We start from the raw sequence: 22,819 nt of genomic DNA, 5'->3' as shown, positions 1-22,819 counted from the left end.
TTTTTATTTGTTCCTTAATTTTCATAACCGTGTCCCTAGTACCTGGCACAGTGTTTGATGTGCTTAATAATATATATATTTTTTGAGTTAAGGAATAGTGATAAGCCTCAATCTAAGGTAATAAATGTGGTCCGGTCCTCTCTCTCATTTTTCTGTCCTGGTTGTATTGGTCCCACCCTATGTGGAAGAGCAGCCATCTCTGTTTCTAGCCTCAGGACCTTCTTTGTGGATGCATGACTTGGAGTGCACATGACTGAAAAGGATCTAAGAGCCGGGGCAGTACAGGAGAAAGGTCTCTGGGCTAAGCGTCAGGATGACCAATCTATTTTCGCTCTTCCAGCACCTAGTTGTGCAGTGTTGGCTCACCCATTTTATAGTTTTGGGGTTGTTGTTTTTTTTTTTAAAGATTTATTTATTTATTTTAGAGAGAGAGAGAGCACATATGCATGTGATGGGCAGGAGGCAGAGAGAGAGAATCTCAAGGAGACTCCCTGCTGAGCCTGGAGCCTGACATGGGGCTCAATTTCATGACCCATGAGATTATGACCTGAGAAGAAACCACAAGTTGGGCACTTAGCTCACTGAGCTAACCAGGTGCCCCACCCATTTTACAGTTTTAAGCCAAATGCATACGTGCTGTTATTTTTTTCTGTTAAACAAGTGAAACTGATGGGACACAATTCTTGTTACCCTGATTCTTTTCATTCTCTCTGGAAAAGGCAGTATAGTTAAAATCAATTCTGCAACCAGGTTTCCTGGGCATGAGTCCCATCTCACTTGATAAATGTATGATCTTGGGTAAGTTCCTTAACCTCTCTATACCTCAGTTTTCTCATCTGTAAAACTTGATGATAATAGTTCCCAACCACGGAATTACAAGGAGAGTCAGTTGAGACATGAAATGCCTAGCCCTGGCCTGTCACAGAAATGCTGTGTAAGTGATTGTTATTACTTATTATGATTACGGCAATGATAATGGTGATTATACTATTAGTTTTCTCTTCCATTCTCAAGCTTGGCAGTCTAGCTTTTAATTGGAACAGACTGCTTTTTAGTGAGGAAAAAAATCACAGAAATTACAAGTAAAAGCCTAAACTATTCTAAATTCTTGGAGGTTAATTGCATTTTAAATGTAACCTTAAAGGCTGAACGCTGTCAGAGAAAGTTCAGATTGGTTGATGACTCCTGAGAATTACTTGGTCCATCTTAGAGCTAATCCAAATGTCCTTCTCGAACCAACCCTTTTGCCTGCCAACCCCCATTATTTTCCCTGCAAATATATGAAATGCCCAGGGCCCCTCAATACTATTGGTAACTTGGGAATAGAACTGTGGTAGTCTAGGTCTGCACAGCTGACCTTTCCTAGTTGCTGGGCCGGGGCTATATTTATCCAATCTAGCTATCAGAATTGTAAAATGCTCATAAGGCTTAGTGATCAATCATTTATGAATTCTAATCAACATGGGTGAATGGGCTAGAAGTAGCATGGCTCAAATTAGAGTCATTTCTAGTATTTTCCTTTACTATTAAATAGTAATAATCAATTAAAAAACAGTTCACTTGAAAGACTGCCATCCAGTGCCAACAGTGAGCCAAGGGGCAGTGGCTTCTCTGTTATGTGGCTACATGAGAGAATATGCTGACATGGTGAATCTAACAGTAGAATCCATTGAATGGACCCTTGGCAATCAGTGATTTCATATTCACTGTTTGACTACTGTATTTGCTGGTGTATAATACACACTAACATCCAATTAACAACATTTTCTTGGGGGGTATATAAAATTACATCATATCCCAAGTGATTACTAATGACAGTTTCTTGTTGCTTTCACTTCTAAGAGAGTGCTTCTGTGTGTCTTTTTCCTTTAGAGTTTGATATTAGCTTAAATCAACCTGGTAGCAAATTATTTGAGAATGAGTCCAGTGAAATCATGAATGCTATAAACGAAGTGGGATAAGACAATGTGAACTTCTGCTGTTAGGTGCTTGACATTTCACCCATTCTACAGGCACGCTGTGGTTAGGGCAATGCTGGAGACTTGCTTTGGCAGATGACGAGTCTGTTCTAAGCTAGCATGTAGTTCTGACAAAAAAAGACCTCATCAAAGATCTATGGCAAGTAGAAATGGAAGTTTGGGGGCACCTTGCTGACTCAGTTGGTACAGCATGAGACTCTTGATTTGGGGGTTGTGAGTTCCCATATTGGGTATAGAGATCANGACCTCATCAAAGATCTATGGCAAGTAGAAATGGAAGTTTGGGGGCACCTAGCTGACTCAGTTGGTACAGCATGAGACTCTTGATTTGGGGGTTGTGAGTTCCCATATTGGGTATAGAGATCACTTAAAATTTTTTTAAATTTTTTAAAAAAGAAAAAAAAAGAAACACATTTTGCCATATCACAGATTTGGATACAGGCACTAATAGACTGGAAGGTGTGAAAGTGTGACTGAGAGTGAAGGAGCCTATTCCACCACCCACCGCCCACCACTTCCATCTCAGGCAGGTTTTTGTCCTTCTTTTCCTGACATTTCCTATGCAGAGCTTTTTCTGCAGTGGGGGACAAAAAAAAAGCCAATCTGAAAAAGTAGCCAACTGCTCCTATAAGTGTGAGAAGAAAAATGAAATATGTTATAATTTTTGAAGAAATTCATGTTAATTATTCTGTAAATGGCCCAGTAAATGTTAATGGTCTTGGATTTATAGAAATATTAAGGATACAAAAGGGTCATTTGAATTATTCAGCTAAGCTTTATTACATTTGTGAGATTTTTGAGCATTTTGTGAAGTGTTATTGTAGATCAGTCATAAACCTAAAGGTTGTATTATATTGTATTTAGAGGAAAAAGGACATATAAGTCATAGAAATTTAATACATGTTCCAAAGAATCTTAAATATAACTGAATAACCTTAAAATCTGGCTGGATAAATATTTCTGTAATATGTTTTTAAACATTCAGTGGGACATAAGTTTCATATCAGGGACAAAAGCCATCAGTTTCAGAATATCACAACTAAGGGAAAACAACAATTCAAATTTGAATGAATGGCTTATTGCCCGTTGATACTGTCCATTCCATTTGGGGAAATTCTATGGAAAATGGACAATAAATGTTGAGAGGATTTGGAGGTACTAGTTTTACCAGTGCACCAAGATTTTTCTACATTTATAACTTTTCATCAAGAAGTAATGCTGAATGAGGTAGTGAATAGATCTAGTCTTTTTCATCTGACTCAGATTTTGTGGTTACTCACTGGTTTTCCTTGGCCTATGGAGGAGAGAATCAATTGAGTCTTGACTAGACAGGTCACTGTCTAGTCTTGTTTATAGAGAAGCAAACGAAATCTATCAGGAAATGAAGATGTTTCATCACTGTAGGACAGTGAGAGCATATTTTTATCCCTTCAAAATACTATGATCACCATCTGGGAGACTGGGTGGAGTAGGGAATGAGGGGTGGAGGGTGGTTACAGGAAGACAAGCAGAGAATGGCAGAGAATGGCACAATCTCATTCACTGTCTAATTGCTCAAGGGAATCCATTTCTTTGAGGGCTGTGGCTGTGGTCACTAGCTTGAAAACATTTACTTTCAAAGATTTTAGAACTATCAGAATATCCATCACAAAATTATTCTCTGAAAGCATTTGTTCTCAATTTCTTATAGGACAATTCATTGTAGAAAAGCTACTTCCACACAGAGCAATAAAACATCGAATGATGATGATGACTGATGTTTACTGAGAATATACTATATTTTTATAAGATCATAATCTTCCAGAGAGTAATCACTATGCCAAGTAATTTATATAAATTAGCTAAGTAAAATGTCATAACCATAGGAGTTAGCTATAATTAAAATTATTATACTTCTCTAATAAGTGAATCACAAAGAACTTATGTATTTGGCTCAATAGCATAGTTTCAATAAATAGCAGAACAGCAATTCCAAACCTGGTAGCATGATTCAGAACTGACACTAAAATCTGTTGACTGTATTGCTTTGATCACATAGCTTTAATTTCTCAGTGTGAAACAAAACCACTTATAAAAATAGACCTTGCTTATTGAACAAGAAGAGGCTCAATCATTAATTTGTTCAATTTCCTTATTTTACAATAGGAAAATTAGAAATCAGAGAAATAAAAGATTTGTTCAGCATCTAATGATGACTTGAGGATTCTGCTGCTTTATTTTTTTACCCAGAACTTAACTTATTTACCCAAAAAGTATCAAGTATTACTCTTCTTAAGTTTGCTAATTCCATAAGCAAGTATATTTCTCTCTTAGCTCACCAGTTAATTTATCAGATGATTGTAACTGAAAATACTTTTCAATACTTAACTGAAAATACCTTTTCAGTAGCTTCTGTGTTTGGATAAAAAAGAAGTGTGAAAAACAATTACCTGTAAATATGGAATAACTTTACAGAGGGACTGCCCAAAGAACCAGGTCTCAGTGATGTCTACCACCAATGTGGCTGGAAGACAGGTAATGGTCACGAGCACATCAGCCAGAGAAAGGTTGACTATGAAGTAGTTGGTTACTGTCCTCATGTGGTGGTTCTTCCACACTGCCACACAAACTAATTTTGGGGAAAAAAAAGAATAGTTACTATTAAGGACTAAATATTTGTGTCCTCACAAAATTCATATGTTGAAATCCTAACACCCAGTGTGATGGCATTAAGAGGTGGGTCTTTAGGAGGTGAATAGATCATGGTGTTAGAGCCCTCAAGAATGGGATTAGTGCCCTTATAAAAGGGACCCCAGAGAAATCTTTTGACTCTCCCCCCATCTAAGGACAAAGTGAAAAAACTGCTGGCTATGAACAAGGAAATTGGCCCTCACCAGACATTGAATCTGCCACAGCCTTGATCTTGGACTTCTCAGATTCCAGAACTGTGAGAAATAAATTTATGTGGTGTATAAGCCACCTTGTTTATGGTATTCTGTTATAGCAGCCCAAATAGACTAAGACAGCAACTACACAAAGAAAATAGTTACTAATTAGGAAACACTGCCAAGCTAATTAATGCTCCTGTAAAGACCATAAATAAATATTGAAAAAGGAAGATGATTTAAAGCTGTACTGTTTTCATTGAATCAGTCAGTTGTGTGAATGCTGAATCCATGCTTAACATCAGTTCATTTACCTTAGAAGAGTTTCTCAACGGATCATAAGCCTGCATTCATTTCTACTTGATTTTGAATTGTGATTCCCAGAAGTTAAAAAACAATCTTTGATTCTTCTTTCTATTCCCTCAATGCTCAGCACGTAGTAGAGACTCAAGAAATATTTACTGAAGTGAGATGAATTAGGAGCTAGCTATTTTCAGTGAACTGTAGTGTTTGCTTCAACCATGGCATTTACCCTATCTGCTCCCAAACTCTGCATTTGGAACTTTCAATTGATGAAGAGGTTTAAAAGACAAAAGCCCCTATTATTGGCAAACACTGAGCTATATGGTTCATATACTTAAGTCGTTTAATCTTGACAATGCCAACGGAAGACATTGTTACCATCATGTTATACATGCAGTAATTGAGACACAGGGAATTTGTGGAGCTTGGCTAGGGACAAACAGCTCATAAAGCACACAACTACAGCTAAACCAGGGATTCAACACCAAGTGAGGTGTTGCTTTTTTGTTGGGGGGGGAGGTGAACCAGTTATAACAAAGCACATATAAACTCTGGAGACTCAATCCTCTTTCCTCTCTTTTACTCTTGATGGCCTCTAAACATCACCTCAAATCAAACACATTTTTCAATACTTTCAAAGTTGAGCCTTCCTCATTACCTTTCAGTTTATCTTCATTTTCAAAAGCTGTTCTATCTTACTCAGTTGCGCCTTATGGAAAGAACATCCAGTTCCTCACTTCTCTGTCTTCCTCTGTGTGGTGTATCCAAAGGTTATGTAATCACTGGCTCAAAAATATTATATAGGTGTAAGCACTGCTACCCACATCTATTGATGGGTTGCTTCACAGATGGCAACTGAATTTGCCTTGGGTATCATCAACCTGTCAGAGCTGTCGCCTATGCACCCAAATGATGCAGTAATCACTGCATCAGTAACCTTATAGAGTGGAGAAATAAAAGCACATTTTGTTAAATTTAAGTCACTAAGTAAGATTTCTTTTTGACAATTATGTACCACTTATTAAGAATTTCATATCCTTAAGAAACTGAAATTATTCCAGTTACCAACAGATGTTAACTTAATAAAATCTCTGAATTCCTGAGGATTTAATTTTGAAAACTTCACATCTTTCTCTAATTCCAGAACATTAATACCCGAAAACTCAGATGAACTTTATTATGGTAAACTGTAGTCTTTATTATTTGAAAGTGATACTGCTGAATGATTTACTTCCCAGAACACTTGAAGACACACACACACACACACACACACACACACACAAAGGCAAACTAGCCGTTGACTAACACATTATCATGGCTTATTATGAGAAAATTGATATAACTGTCATACCATTGATATTTAGTCAACAAATGGTCCAAACAGTAAAATTTTGGATCTAGGAAAGAAAATAAGACTTAAAAAATATAAGCAGTTCTAGATTGACTCCCAATTCTCCATATTTTGGAAGTGTGGCAATGATGGAAAGACAGTGTTGATGCATTATGACCAGCCAATATGAGAAAAGTATATTTTCAAGAAACATTTCTATACTACTTACTATGTGTCATGCCCTGTTCTAAGCAATGTAAATTATTAACTAGTTTAATTTTCATGATAACACTAATCAAATGATTACTATTACTATCCCTGCTTAACAGTTGTGAAACTGAGGCTAGAGAGGTTAAGGAAACTACCTAAGGACAAACAGTTTGTAAGTGCTAGAGCTTAAATTTAAATCTTATCCTCCATGCTCTGCCATCTTAATATCTTTCTCTCTCTCTCTCTCTCTCTCTCTTTTTTTTTTGAGTATAATTGACACACAATGTTTCATTAGTTTCTGGTATACCACTTAGTAATTTGTCAAATTTATACATTATGCTGTGTTTATCACAAATGTGGCTATAGCATCTGTCTTGCTACATCACTATTATAATATCATTGATGCTATTCCTTAGGCTCTGCCTTTTATTCCCATGATTTACTCATTCCATAACTGNTCAAATTTATACATTATGCTGTGTTTATCACAAATGTGGCTATAGCATCTGTCTTGCTACATCACTATTATATCATTGATGCTATTCCTTAGGCTCTGCCTTTTATTCCCATGATTTACTCATTCCATAACTGGAGGCCTGTTATATCTGATAAGGGGTTAATATCCAAAATATATACGGAACTTATACAACTCAATACCAAAACAACAAACAATCTGATTTAAAAATAGGCAGAGGACCTGAACAGTCATTTTCCAAAGAGGACATACAGATGGCCAACAGACGCATGGAAAGATGCTTCACCTCACTAATTGTCAGAGAAATACAAATCAAAACCACAATGAGATATCACCTCATACCTGTTAGAATGGCTAAAATAAAAAAATACAAGAGAGAGACACTGGAAGATGGTGGTGGAGTAGGGTTAGCTCCTCTCGCAAATTCAACTAGATAACTATCAAATCATCCTAAATACCCCAGAAATCAACCTGAAGACTGGAGAACAAATTCCACAATTAAAGGTAGAGAAGAGGCCACATCAAAGAGGGTAGGTAATGCAGAGATGCAGTTTGTGAGAGAAACAAAACAAGGTCAATGTGGGGGGAGGGAGCCACAATTGCAAAGAAGGGCTAGAGACAGACTAGCACACAGGGAAATGCACAGGGAAAACAAATCCCCCATAGCAATTAGCTTGGAAAGGAAGAGGGGCTGAATTTTTTAAATTCTTGCAAACAGCAGGGCTTAAAGCCTAGAGTTTTAAAGGTCAGGGGGCTTGGCTGGGATAGAGCCTGGAGGACACTGGGACTGCCTTTAGAGAAAAGGAAGGGCAAATAAGCTGAAGACATACAGCATGGAAATAGCAATCTGAAATGCACCTGGGGCACACAGTGGGGAGGTTATTCAGTCATCTCAGAGCATGTTCCAGGGAGGCAGCATTGATGGAGAGACTCTTCCAGGAGCAAAAGAACTGGACAATGCCATTTCCCTCCCCCATCCCTCAGCATAAGCACACAGCTACTTGTGGGAAGCAGCACAGTGTCCACACTGGCTACCTAACTCGCTTACAGCAAGACCCACATCACACTCTAGTGGAACTGCCCCTCCCAATCATGCTCATCTCAGTCCCAGCATGGTGCCCACCCCCCAGAAAAACTGGCCCAAACTCTTGCTCACACTGCACTTCCCAATGCAGGGGTTTTGCAGAGCCTCAGTTCTGGAGGCCACAGTGACAGAACTCATTTCACAAACAGACCAGAGCACACCTAGTTAAAATATGCTACATTCTGGCCAGGGACTAAACACTGCTCACAATGGGCAATGAAAGCCTCTGTAGATGACTGGCCTGAGGACAAAGCAGCCAGGACACAACACCAGAGCACACACAGCACACATAGAGACACTCCCGGAAGCACCAGGCCCTGGAGAACATGGGACACTACACAAAAGGCACTATGTGATCTCTTTTTCATAAGGCCACTACCTTCAAGAATAGGAGATGTAGCTGACTTTCTTAACACAGAGAAAAGGCACAGAGACTTAGACGAAATGAGAAAGACGGAAAAATTTATCCCAAATGAAAGAACAGGACAAGGCCACATCTGGAGATCTAAGCAAAACAGATATAAGTAACACGTTTGATAGAGAATTTAAAGTAATGATCACAAGGATACTCAATGGACCTGAGAAGGGTAGAAGACATGAATGAGATCCTTAACACAGAGATGAATAACATAGCAGAGGAAAAGGGCTCAGTAAACTAAATGAGAAACATGCCTGATGGAATGAACACTAGGCTGGAAGATGTAGAAGAATGAACTAACGACACAGAAGACAGAGTAATGGAAAGGAACCAAGCTGCATGGGGGGCGGGGCCGGAGAGAGAGAAAGCTTATGCAAAATGAGAATAGACTTAGGGAACTCAGTGGCTCCATCAAATGTAATAACATTCAGTTTACAGGTGTCCCAGAAGAAGAAGAGAGAGAAAAAGGTGGCAGATAATTTATTTGAAAAAATAATAGCCGAAAACTTCCCTAATATGGGGAAGGAACAGATATCCAGATCCAGGGGGCACAGAGACCTCCCATCAAAATCAACAATACCAGATCCACACCAAGACATATTACAATTAAATTGGCAAAATATAATGATAAGGAAAAAAAATTAAAAGCAGCAAGACAAAAGACAGTAACTTACAATAGAAAACCCATATGGCTAGCAGAGGATTTTTCAGCAGAAACTTTCCCAGCCAGAAGGAAGTGGCATGATGTATTCAAAGTACTGAATGGGAAAAATGTGCAGCCAAGAATAGTCTACCCAGCAAGGTTATCACCCAGAATAGAAGGAGAGATAAAGAGTTTTCCAGACAAACAAAAACTAAAGGAGTTTATGAGCACTAAAGCAGCCCTATAGGGAATATTAAAAGGTACTCTTTGAAGGGAAAGGAGAGACCAAGGGTGATAGTATAAAGGTAGGAAACACAAAAACAGTAAAAATGAATATTTCTGTAAAAAATCAGTCAAAGAACTCACAAAATAAAAGAATGCAAAACATAACAATATACACCTAAAATGTGGAGCAGACAGGAGTAAAAATCTGTTCAAATTTAAAAGACCAACAACAATATAGATTCAGATACAACCACAAAACAAGTAATAAAACGACAATAAAGACATATCTATCAATAATTACTTTGACTGTAAAGGGACTAAAAGCTTCAATCAAAAGGCATGGGGGTGATAAAATGGATTTAAAAAAAAAAACAAAAAAAACAAGACCCATCTATACCCTGCCTACAAGAGACACATTTTAGAACCAAAGACACCTGTAGTTTGAAAGTGAGAGGATGGGTGGGGGCACCTGGGTGGCTCAGATGGTGAAGCATCTGCTTTCAGCTCAGGTCATGATCACAGGATCCTGGGATCAAATCCAGTGTTGGGCTCCCTACTCAGAGGGGAACCTGCTTTTACCTCTCCTCCCCACTTGTGCCTTCTCGTGCTATCTCTGTCCCTCTCAAATAAATAAATAAAATCTTAAAAGAAAAAAAAAAGAAAGTGAGAGGATGGAGAAACATCTATCATGAAAATGGTTGTCAAAAGAAAGTCAGAGTAGCAACACTTATACCAGACCAAATAGACTTTAAAACATTGTAATAAGAGACAAAGGACACTTTATAATAATAAAGGGGGCAATACAATAGGAAGATATAACAATCGTAAATATTTATGTACCAAACATAAGAGCACCCAAACACATTAAAAAGTTAATAACAAACACGAAATAACTAATCAGTAATAATACAATAATCGGGGATTTCAACACCCCACTTACATCAATGGACAGGTCATTTAAACAGAACACCAACAAGGAAACAATGGCTTTGAATGACTAGAGTAGATGCATATAACAGATATATTCAGGACACTCCATCCTAAAACAGCAGAATACACTTTCTTTTCAAGTGCACATGTAACATTCTCCAGAAAAGATCACATATTAGTCCACAAAACAAACCTCAATAAATTTAAAAAGATTGAAGTCATACCATGCATCTTTTCTGACCACAATGCTATTAAACCAGAAATCTATCGCAAGAAAAAAATCCAAAAAGACCACAAATAGATGGAGGTTAAATAACATGCTACGAAACAATGAATGAGTCAACCAGGAAATAAAAAAGTACATGGAAACAAGTGAAAATGAAAACACAACGGTCCAAAACCTTTGGGATGCAGCAAAATTGGTTCTAAGAGGGAAGTGTACAGCAGTACAGTCCTACCTCAAGAAGCAAGAAAAATCTCACCTAAACAACATAACCTTACATCTACAGGAGCTAGAAAAAGAATAAAAAACCTAAAACCTTCAGAAGGAAAAAAAATAATAAAGATTAGAGTACAAATAAATGATACAGAAGCTAAAAAAAAAATTGGACAGATTAATGAAATCAGGAGCTGGTTCTTTGAAAAAAATCAATAAGATTGATAAACCTCTAGCCAGTCAAGAAAAAAAAAAGGGAAAGGGCCCAAATAAATAAAATCACAAATGAGAGAAGAGAAATAACACCGCAGAGATACAATTATAAGAGAATATTGTGAAAAACTATATGGCAACAAATTGGACAAGGTAAAGAAATGGGTAAATTCTTAGAAACATATAAACAACCAAAACTGAAACACACACACACACACACACACACACACACACACACACAATGGAATATTATTCAGCCATAAAAAGAATGAAATGACGTGGATGGAACTAGAGTGTATAATGCTAAGTGAAATAAGTCACTAAGAGAAAGACAAATACCATATGATTTCACTCATCTGTGGAATTTAAGAAACAAAACAAATGAGCATGGGGGGGAAAAGAGACAAATCAAGAAATAGACTCCTAATTATAGAGAACAGAGGGGAGGTGAAGGGGCATAGGTGAAACAGGTGATGGGGATTAAGGAGTGCACTTATTCTGATGAGCACCCGGATATGTATGCAATTGTTAAATTGCTATAAGCACACTTGAAACTAATGTAACAGTATATGTTAACTAACTGGAATTAAAATTTAAAAAAAGGAAAAAACAAGGATGCAGAGAAAAAGGAACTGTCATGAACTGTTGGTGAAATGTAGTTTGATACAGCCACAATTTTAAAAAGTATGGACGTTCCTCAAAAAACTAAAAATAGAAATACCATATGATCCAATAAAATTCCACTATTGGATATTTACCCACATTAAATGAAAACACTAACTCAAAAACATACACACACCCCTATGTTCATTGTAACATTATTCACAATAGCCAAGATACGGAAGCAATCATCTTAATGTATCTTTGAAACAGAAGTTGAAAAGGAAGCTGTCATGTCACAGTTTGACAAGCCTTTAACATAGGTCCATAGAACTTTGGAGTTGGAGATCATTCAGTCTAGCTTGACATCTGATGTATAAATCATCTCTGTAACATTCCTGATCCATTCCATTTGAACATTTTTAATAGTGGGAAATTCATGATTTGTTTTAGCCCTTGAGTTCTTTTTGCGGTGGTTTCAGCTATAGGGAGTTCTTGGTCATGTTGAGTTGATACCTGCTTTTGTCTCATTTTCATGGGTTCTTAATTCTTTCCTGGAACTCAAGAAGTAAACCTTATCTATTTTTTCTACATCATACCTGTAATTTACTTCCTAGGACTCCTGTAACAAAGTACTACAAATTGGGTGTCTTAACCCAACATAAATGGGCTGTCCGCAGATCTGGATACTGAAAGTCCAAAATCAAGGTATCAGCAGGAGCACGCTCCCTCTGAAACCTGTAGAGTAATCCTTCCTTGCCTGTTGCCTAGCTTCTGGTATGTGCTGGTCACCTTTCACACTCTATGGTTGCAGTGGCAGAACTCCAGTTTCCGTCTTCATTATCACATGGTGTTCTCTGGTGTCTCTGTCTTCACATGGCTGTCTTCTTATAAGGACACCAGTCATATTTGAATAGGGCCCCCTTATACATGTAATACTTACAACAAATAAATATTCATAGAATTGATTTGTTCATAAACTTATAGTATGTTGCTGTCATTGGTATGGAACATTTCACCATGTGCTCCTTAAAAGGAAGGAAAAGAAAAATAACCAATAGCTGAATGGAGGATTTATTTTCTTCATTTCTTTGGAGTTAAGCCTAAGAGCTTACAGAGAACTTACCTGCTTATCATCTCTTGGCTCTCAATTCTTGACACATTACATCTGACTTTAGTAGGTCCCTAGACACGAACTTGGTACTATTTTTGAATTCAGTTCCTTGAATTCTTTGTAGGTCTTTAGTAGGTCCCTAGTAGGTCCCTAGACATGAACTTGGTACTATTTTTTAATTCAGTTCCTTGAATGATCATAATACACCAATATTAAAGTCCACTATAGCTAGTCTGCACGTACAAGTTTGTTTCCATTAACCAGGAACAATGAGAAAGAGGTGAGCACCGAGGGGATAAAAAGGAATAACAGAAGGCAAGAACTCAGGTTCAGGGAAACTCCACCTCTATACGAAACTAATGATGTATAGCTCTCATTTATTCTCTGCAGGGCTGACAGATGGAAAGTGGCTCAAGCGATATGAGAACATCTGTAGCTTGTGATGCAAGACGGATTTTTTAAAATAATATATAGACATAGTCTTTAGAAATGACCTTAGCTATTTGCCGATTGTCATATGGGCCAAAGATTAAACTTACTTTCAAATGGGAAAATAAAATATGTTAAAATAAGAACTTTGCCATTTCAATCTGCACTTGTAATAAACTGGCTTTCACTATCTATCAGGCCCATACATGGACAAAGTTACTTTCTCCCTCAAATCAGTACCTACACTTGAAAAATTTAAACTGAGGTGATAAACTGTTCATCTGTTGGAGGTATGACCTGATTAAGAATATGTAAGCCACGTAAGTGAGATCATGTCTCTTACTGAACAAACATTTGGGCCTTGAAATATCAGCTAACAGTCGGTATTTGATATTAAGAGGTTACTGTATGATGAACAATTAGTGTGTTACTGAGCACCTTAAAAGGTCTGTACTACATATAGCAACTTCATTTTAAGCATTTTCGAATTTATTTAATTTTTGTAACATTAAAATAAGGTATAGACATTATGCTAACTGAAATAAGTCAGACACAAAAGGCCAGTAATGGCATGATTCCACTTCATGTGAAGTATTTGGAGTAGTCAAATTCATTGAGACAGAGAGTAGAATGGTGATTGTCAGAAGCTGGGTAGAGGGGAAAATAAGGTGTTATTTTTAAGGGGAACAGAGTTTCAGTCTTGCAGGATGGAAAAGTTCTGGAGAAGATGGTTGCAGACTAATGTGAATATACGTAACGCCATGGAAATACATACTTAAAAATCATTAAAATGGTAAATTTTAAGTTATGTATATTTTACCATAATTTAAAAAATTTCTATGATAAAAAGGGCCATAAAATGGAAAATAAATTTTTGAACCATAATGATGTCCCTCAAAAATCTTTTTTTTTTTTAAACATGGGTCTTGAACTCATGACCCTGAGATCCTGAGATCCTGAGATCAAGACCAGAGCTGATATCAAGAGTCAGACCCTTAACCAACTGAGCCACCTATGTCCTTCAAAGATCTTAAACACAGATTGAAAATGCCAGGGGACAATTTTAATTACTTATTTCATGAGTTTTTAAATGAATAGATAAATAGCAAAACACAACTATTCACAAATATCATACCTCTAATGTATTAATGGCAGCTTTAAGACAACAATCACATGATTTTATATATAATTTTTATTACTTGTAAAACTAAAGTATTATTTATTAGTATGTTGTGATATAATTTAGATAATATCTTAATGAAATATTGTTAATTTATTGGTTATTTATCTGTGGGTTATTATTTATGGGTATGTAAGATGATAATTCCTTGATTATATCACTTATGTACAAGATGGTAAACATGTTAGAAAACTTGAAAAAAAAATAGTGTAGTTCCACCCTTTGCCACAAAGTGTCAGTGAAAGCCTTTGAAACTGCTTACCCTGTTACTTCAGGGTTGTTTAAACATTAAATTATCTGCAAAATTCTTTATGCAGTCAAATGCTCTGCCCCTGATCTGCAAAATTCATTATAATGTAGATATAAACATATTTGTTTCAATTAGAATTTTCTAAACCAAAAGCAATTTCTAAGAAAGGATAAAATGGCCAACATCTTTTAAACTACATACAAATAAATGAGTTAGCTGAAATAAAACCATTTTTAAATGAAAACAACAATATAAGGAATTGAATAACATGGAAGATAGTCTATACTTCACTTCTGTAAGAAATCTATCATGAAAGCAGGTCATGAAATAGGGTCATCTAGAATCATTAAAGAGTATAAATTTAAGAAGCAGGGAAGTTCATTACTGGTCTAGTCCTAAAAGGGTAAAACAAATTTCAAGAAATCCTGAGGTATTTTCCTTTTTCTCACCTACAGGGCACTTCACAACTCTGGTATTGGCCCATCTTCCTACTGTTAGTTTTGCCTTCTCTTCCTGGGCCAATATGCCAATATACCTGGCTCAATCTCCCATTCTTCACCTCTACACTTGGCAACATTGTCTATAAATCTGTCTGCGCTCAGAAGAACAGTAAGCAAATGTGCCACTTCTTTTTCTACAAGTCTGACAGAGGGGACACAGCCTAGAGGCAGTGTGTGTGAAATGTGCCACCCAAAAGGTTATCTAATATTAATAGAGAGCAAATTTTTAAAAATTACTATATATGCATATATAACATGTTTAAAATATACTTCAGTTTTCGTTTCCTCAAGAAAATATAAGTCTATAATTCGACAACTATGTTCTCACTGGCACCTGCTCATTATGTTAATGCAGGCAGGGGAGTTCTCATGGAGACGAATGATGTCACTGTGGTGTTGATACCAGGGAAGTAGTGTGGGGAACAATTAAGAAACCAGCATTAATAATTGTCTGGGATGAGATTTAGAAAGACAGTTTCGTCACAAACACAAATGTGCAGGGAGGAACTGTACATAGAAGAACGTTATAAACAGAAAGACAAGGGAGATGATAATTTACAGGAATCAAGTCCAAAAGAAATTCTTCAGAGAGGTAAAAATACAGTGAGAAAAGTGAGAAACTAGGTTTGACTTTTCGGCTGTCTGTGAATGGCATGATTTCTTTCAGGAAGAGTCTCAACCACAAATTGACACCAAGCCTTTGTATGGGAGCTTCCAGAGACCAAAACAGTGCTGCTGTTAATAGGTATTGCTAAGCTTTTATGGCTGACCTATGGGAAGGTTAGGAGGGTGGAAGACAACATGGTCTTAGCAGCTGCAGTTTCATTAATGACTATATTTGGTAGCTGTAACTTGACTGCAGTGGAATTTCTTTGGGGGGGATATATCAACTTCATGATTATCCATGTCTAATATTACTCTTTACAGGTAAATCACTAGAAGTTCCTGTCCCCAGTGCAAGCTCTCAGAATTGCATCTGGATCTCTACCCCATCCTCAGAGCTGTTCAGAGACATAGAGTCAGACCTTGTCTTCAGTCCCTTTGCACTGCTAAACACACAAGCGACCTATCTTTCCCAGGATGTTTGACTTAAGTTTATCTTAATGCCTACAGTGAACTTACCTCTTGGGTCTTCTTTGTAGGAATATTTTCCTTCTTGTCTATCATATATATCTTCAACTCTCTTGTCTTTTTCTCCCATATTCTTTCCACTTTGTTATTATTTACTCTCACAAGTTTAATTCTCATCTCTAGGAGACCAATTCCCAAAGTTATAACTCTAATTCTTGGCTCTCTTTCACTTTTCATATTAGAATTTCTAACTAGAATTTTTTATCTTTTGGTTTTTTCATCTTTACTTCACATTCAACTCATGGATCATGAAATGTATATAAATCGTGTTAAAGCGTTTGGGCATTGTCCTGCAGATTATGGAGAATCACTGAAGGATTTTAAGCAAGAGGGTGACCAAATCCCATCTTTCTCAATGATGACTTAGAGAGAATGTAGAGATTATACATGTCTTTAAATTGGAAGCAGGGGGACCAATTTTGAGACTGATTTAGAATTCTGAGGAAATAAGTTGGCAATGAAAGAATAGGAGAAAACTTAATGAATTCAAGAACTAATAATGAGGTTGAAATATAAGGCCTTGGTGAGGGATTAGATATGAGGACAAGGGAGTGAGCAAAACTGAGGATGATAAGCAGGTATTTTGCTTGGTAGGCGGGGAGAAAGTCATGTTGCTCACGGAGCTATGCAGTAAGGGAAAATAAGGAGGATTCATGTGGAAGTAGAGGGAAAGATGAGGAATTCCCTTTTTCATATGTGAGTTGGAAACATTTGTGAGCTATCCCACTGTTAATATCCATTTTGCATTTGGGTGTATGGTCTACATTTCAGGAGATGTATTTCAGTTATAGGTAAATAATTGGGATTAATCAGGATAGAGATAGCAGTTAAAGCCAACTGAGTAAACTAAATAAACTAAGGATAGAACTAGAGTAAGAAGGGAAGGACCTAAGTCATACCTAGAGAACTGTGCAATTTTAGTCACATGTTCTTGGATGGAAAATATCCAAGAAATGTCAATTTTCCCCTGAAGTACTAACGATAATACTGAAGGAAACATTGGTTTTACTATTACAAAATAGTTTCCATTTCTGGTAGTGGCAGATAATCTTGCTGCAGACCAAACCTCATGTCTAAAACAACCACCATCTCTTTAAGACCTTGGAACACTGCCTTTGCAATTAGTGGAAGGGACAATATCCTGGAGAAAAGAAAAGAGGACAGATGTTCACCTGACATTTAGCACTTCTTTTCTTCTCAATGCTTTTGGCAATTTGCAAGCACCAGCTAAGCACAGAAGAAAAAGCAGTAGCCAATAATGTGAGAATCTGAGCAGGAACTTGAGTAGTCTTACTGAACAGAGGGCAACATTGGAGCTCAAAGTCTACTAACTAGGTAAACAGCTCTGGCTTTCAGCCACAACCCCAAAGAGCAAACTCTAGTAGTAATGACCCTGAAGGAGACAAGCTCTCCTAAAGAATGAAGCCCAGCTTCTAATGTCTTCATTTACTAAATGGATAGAAGTTTTCTGTTCCAACAGTAACAACATGCCAAAACAAAAGCAAATTCTCTATAGAAGAAGATAACATCATCTATAACATCAAATAATTTTTACAGTTTTCATATGAAATGTTATTCATTTTTTTTTTTTNGAAAATACCATGTGACCAAAGTCTATAGAAAAATAATAAAAAATAAAGTGTTCAGAAATTTTAAAAGAATTTAAATAATAAATTCAAGAAATTACATGATGTTGTGTAAAATGGTAATAAAGAATAGGGAAGATATTCAAAGGGAAACTGCAGAACTTAAAAATGTGTTAACTGGAAGCATGATAATGGCTTAACAGAAGATTAGATAGACAGAGCTATCTAATAGGGCTACCCAAGCTAACTCTAATAGAAAAATATCTAAACTAAAAAATAGAGAAAAATGAAAATACAGGAAAGAATATGAGTAATTCATGGTGCAAATTCTAAAATACATGTAAGTGGGTTCTATATGTGAGAAGAAACATAGAATGAAGTATTTAAAAAGATAGTAGCCAGGAAAAGACATCATCCAATATTTTTTTAAAAAAACTTTAAAAACTAATTAAAAGCTGGGGTGCCTGGGTGGCTCACTTGGTTAAGTGTCCGACTCTTGATTTCATCTCAGGTCATGATCTCAGGGTCATGAGATTGAGCTCCACATCGGGCTCCCCATTTGGCAGGGAGTCTGCTTAGGATTCTCTCTCTCCCTCTGCCTCTCTCTCTCTTCTTCTCTCTAAAATAGATAAATCTTTAAAGAAAAAGAAAGAAAGAAAAACTAAAAACCAAAGGTAGAGTCCTGGGACACACCACTGGAAATCTCATTCCAGATTAAAATTAGTAATTAATGAATAAATTATCCTATTCTTCAAACTTTTTAGCAATTACTTAAAAGATGTAATAAAAGGGCATATTTGTTAAACTTGAAGATGGCACAAAGCTGGGAGAGACAATATTTTGGATTCCACATGACTCAAAAATTCTTGTCAGGATGGAGCAATGGGGGAAACTTAATATGAGCTATCATGGAAATAAATGTAGGCCTGCAGTTAAGTTCAAAAACCCATTTTAGGTACATTATATTTTACCAGAAAAAAAAAAAAAAGACTAACGATATCTACCCACAGATATCAGAAGTGCTATAAAGCTCAACCAGGGGAAATATGAAACTACAGAAAGTTAAATTATAGAAAAACTGCTGAAAACCAGTTACAAAGTGAAAAATCTTAATTCAAGGGGAAAATGCATCATTAGCAATGCCTTATAATGACATTGACAGCTAAATTCTCAGAATAAAATAAATAAGAAGCTAAAGGACAATAAAATGTTGTCATCAGCATGTTGAAAGTAGCAAAATCTAAAATTGTATATTCAGTGAAAATATACTTGATAAATGAAGGTGAAAAAAAGTTGTTTTCAGATGAACAAAAACTGAAAGAATTTGTCAACTACATTCCCAAACCAAAGAAAAAACTAAAGGGAGTTAGACAGAAAGAAAATCTTCTGAGGTGTAGGTACAAAACAGAGAAAGTAATTAAAAATAACAGAAACAATAAGTATGTGAATAAACATCAATTATTATTGACTATATAAAATAATGATAAACATCATATCATCATCATTATCATCATCATGATGTTTTGAGAGGTTTTAATAACAATAGGAAAAAAGGAAACAGGGGTAAGTGAAGTTAGGTGAGCGTTCCAAGTTTATTGCAGTGTTTAATAAGTGTTAAACATACTAATTTATGTTAAAACGTATTATCATGACAGAGTTGCCATCTTCAGGGAAATCTCTAAAAGAAAAACAAGGGGTGCCTGAGTGGCTCAGTTGGTTAAGAATTTAACTACTTTGGCTCAGATCATGATCTCAGGGTTGTGAGATCAAGCCCTGTGTTGGCATGGAGCCCTCTTAAGAGTCTCTCTCCCTCTCCCTTTGCCCCTTCCCCAACTCTCTCTCCCTCCATAAATAAATAAATAAACAAAAAAATAAGTAAAAGAATAACAAGTGAATATATAACTAACAAGCTAAAGAGGAGAAAAATACTTTTTTAAAGGTAAAAGTTAAGAAAAATTGAACACATGGGACAAAGAGAAAACAGAGTAGGATGACAGATTTAAACCCAAATATACTGGTAATTACACTAAATATAAAGGTATCAGAAACTATAATTAAAAGGATTATTAGACAGGATAAAAAGAAAACTCAACCATATGATGTTCATAAGGAGCACACTTTTAATAAAGGGAAGCAATAAAAATAAAAATGCAATGGTGGGGAGATTTACCTTGCAAATACTAGTTTTAAGAATGATGATGTAGCTAAATTAATTTTGAGCAAACTAGATTTTAAGGCAAGAAGAATTGCTCAGTATAAAGAGGGAAGTTTTATAATAATGAAAGTATCAATCTTCCAGGAAGATATAGCAAGTCCGATATCACAGCCTCAAAGATATGTACAAAGCTAAAGATAATACAGCCGAAGTGGGACTCACAGAGGGACATTATAAAATATCTTTCTAAGTGACTGGTAGAATAAACACAACAAAATCCATTTCAGATGCTCTTAAATAACAAATTTGACCTACTATATCTATAAATTTCAATCTCAATTTCAATCTGGAGCCCTGTATCTCAAAACTGAAGAATATACATTATTTTAGACTATGAATTGTATTGGAACCAAAATTTGCCATATTTGGGGCTGTAAAGTAAGTCTCAACACAATTCAAAGGATGAAAATCATAATAAATATCTTATTTGAATTTAGTAAAATTAAGCTAACATTCAACAGTAAAAAAGTTGAAAAAACCCCCATAGACGTTTGAATTTTAGATAATGAAGATAATGAAATGACTATATAAGTCATGATACATAAGCTAAAACAAAATAAAAATTAAAATACTTTGAACTGAATGATAAAGTACAAACTATCAAAATCTGTGGAATGGAAACTAGTAAAATGATTAACTTCATAACAAGGTGAATAAAAAACAAAGAAGTCAGAAATATTGAAATTAGAATTTTAAAAAAATGTAACTTTAGTATAAATCTTACATGCATTATAGAGAATATAGGAAAAATATGTCATTAAATTTAAAAATTTGGATGAATTAGACAATTTCCCTAAAAATATGGTTCATCACAATTGACCCACAAGAAGAAACAGGAAATCTGAGGTGACATATTGAATCTATAATTGGAAAAAAAGAACCTTTCCATAAGGAAAACTCCAAATCCCTATGACTTTACTGATGAATTCTTCTAAATATTAAAGGTATAAATTAAATTTTTCAAAATTGAAGCAAAGAGCACACTTCCCAATCTTTTATGAGGCCAACAAAAATCTTGATATTAAAGACCTGGGAAGAGATATTTCAAAGAAAAAAAGTCATGAGCTCATGAAGTCTTTTGAAAATAAATTTTTAAATTGTGAAGATAATATCAGCAAAACAAATCTAGTAATATGTGTAATAAGAATAATCCATTACTACCAATTAGGGGATTTCTTCAGGAATATAAATTTGGCTTAATGTGAGAAAGTCACTCAATGTAATTCACAATATTAACTGAAAAAATGTACAAGATTTATATGATCTTTCAATAAGTGCAGGAAAACAATTTGTTATAATTTAGCATCCACTAATAAATTCTTAGCACTGTAAGAGTAGAAAGGGTTTTCCTCAATCTGAAAAATTCTGTCAACAACAATGACAAAATTTGCTAATTCTCATCATCTTTCCCCCAAAGATCAGAAATAAGAAAGTGATTCCTCCCAACGGCCATATCAATTCAGCATTGTGCTGGGGCTAGTACAACAAAGTAATAAAAAGAAATAAAAGGCATAAAGCTTAGAAAGGATGCAATAAAACCTACTATTATCCACAGAGGGCATAATTTTGCAAGTAGAAGTATAGAAGAACCAGCAGATAAACATTAATCTTACTAAATGAATTTATCACACTTGGATATGAAGTAATACATAAAACACACTAAACCAATATGTAAAATAAATTTTGTTTCTATAAACCACCCACAACTAGAAAATGCAATTAAAAAGGATGACATTCATAATAACAGAAAAATACTGAACACGTAGGAAAGATTTAGTGAGAAATGTGTACAACTTCCACACAGAAAATTATAAAATAGGGACGCCTGGGTGGCTCAGTCAGTTAAGTGTCTGCCTTCAGCTTCCCAGGGTCCTGAGATCAAGCCCCACATCGGGCTCTCTGCTCAGCAGGGAGCTTGCATCTCCCTCTGCCTGCCTCTCTCTCTCTCTGACAAATAAATAAATAAAAATCTTAAAAAAAAAAAGAAAATATAAAATATCATGAGAACGACTGAAAAATAAATAAATGGAGGGATATAGCCATATTCATAGAAGAATAAGTACTATAAGATTATCAATTTTCTCTAAACCTGTAGAGATTCAATATAATCCTAATTAAAATCTCAGCATTTTTTTTCAGTGAAGATTAACAAATCTCCCACCATTATGACCTTGGGATAGATAAGCATTTCTTGAAAAGATTTCCTTTAAGCATTTCTTGAAAAGATTCCTTTACAACTATTACACATTAAGGAAAAGTTTGATCAGCTAACCAACCCCAAAGTTAAGGTGCATCGAAAGTGCATAAAAATGCATGCTACAAAGTGAGAGCAGATACTTCCAATTATTTGTAAGTAATATGGATACTTCCATTATTTGTAAAAGGTCAATTTGCATAATTGTCTCTTGATGTTAATAGGTTTTGTTTTTGCTTCTATTTTTGTTGTTGTTTTTGATATATGTTTATTTATATGTTTAATATATGCTTTTAATATATGTTTTATTGAAGTATCACACATATATAAATACGTACAAATGAACAAAACCATAAATATATCACTAGACAAAGTGCACATGCTCCTGTAACTACTACCCAGACCAAGAAAAAGAACATCACAAAACTCCCAGCTCTATTCACATTTCCTCTACACCAATATGCCCCTGCAAACAAAAGAATCTGTATCCTTGTTTCTAACACCACAATT

At 35.6% G+C, this 22,819-nt stretch overlaps 1 protein-coding gene across 1 annotated transcript in view; it reads right to left on the bottom strand.

Annotated features, from left to right (window-relative positions):
- HCRTR2 (hypocretin receptor 2) overlaps window positions 1-22,819 on the bottom strand; it is a 99,412-nt gene that overhangs the window by 29,355 nt on the left and 47,238 nt on the right. Inside the window, exon 2 of the mRNA XM_002923075.4 lies at window positions 4,409-4,587. Within this exon, the coding sequence (XP_002923121.1) occupies window positions 4,409-4,587 (179 nt within the window). The remainder of the gene's footprint in view (window positions 1-4,408; window positions 4,588-22,819) is intronic.

The sequence above is a fragment of the Ailuropoda melanoleuca genome, chromosome 19 (genome assembly GCF_002007445.2).
Source record: "Ailuropoda melanoleuca isolate Jingjing chromosome 19, ASM200744v2, whole genome shotgun sequence".
Lineage (NCBI taxonomy): Eukaryota > Metazoa > Chordata > Mammalia > Carnivora > Ursidae > Ailuropoda > Ailuropoda melanoleuca.
This window is presented reverse-complemented; position numbering and strand designations above follow the sequence as displayed.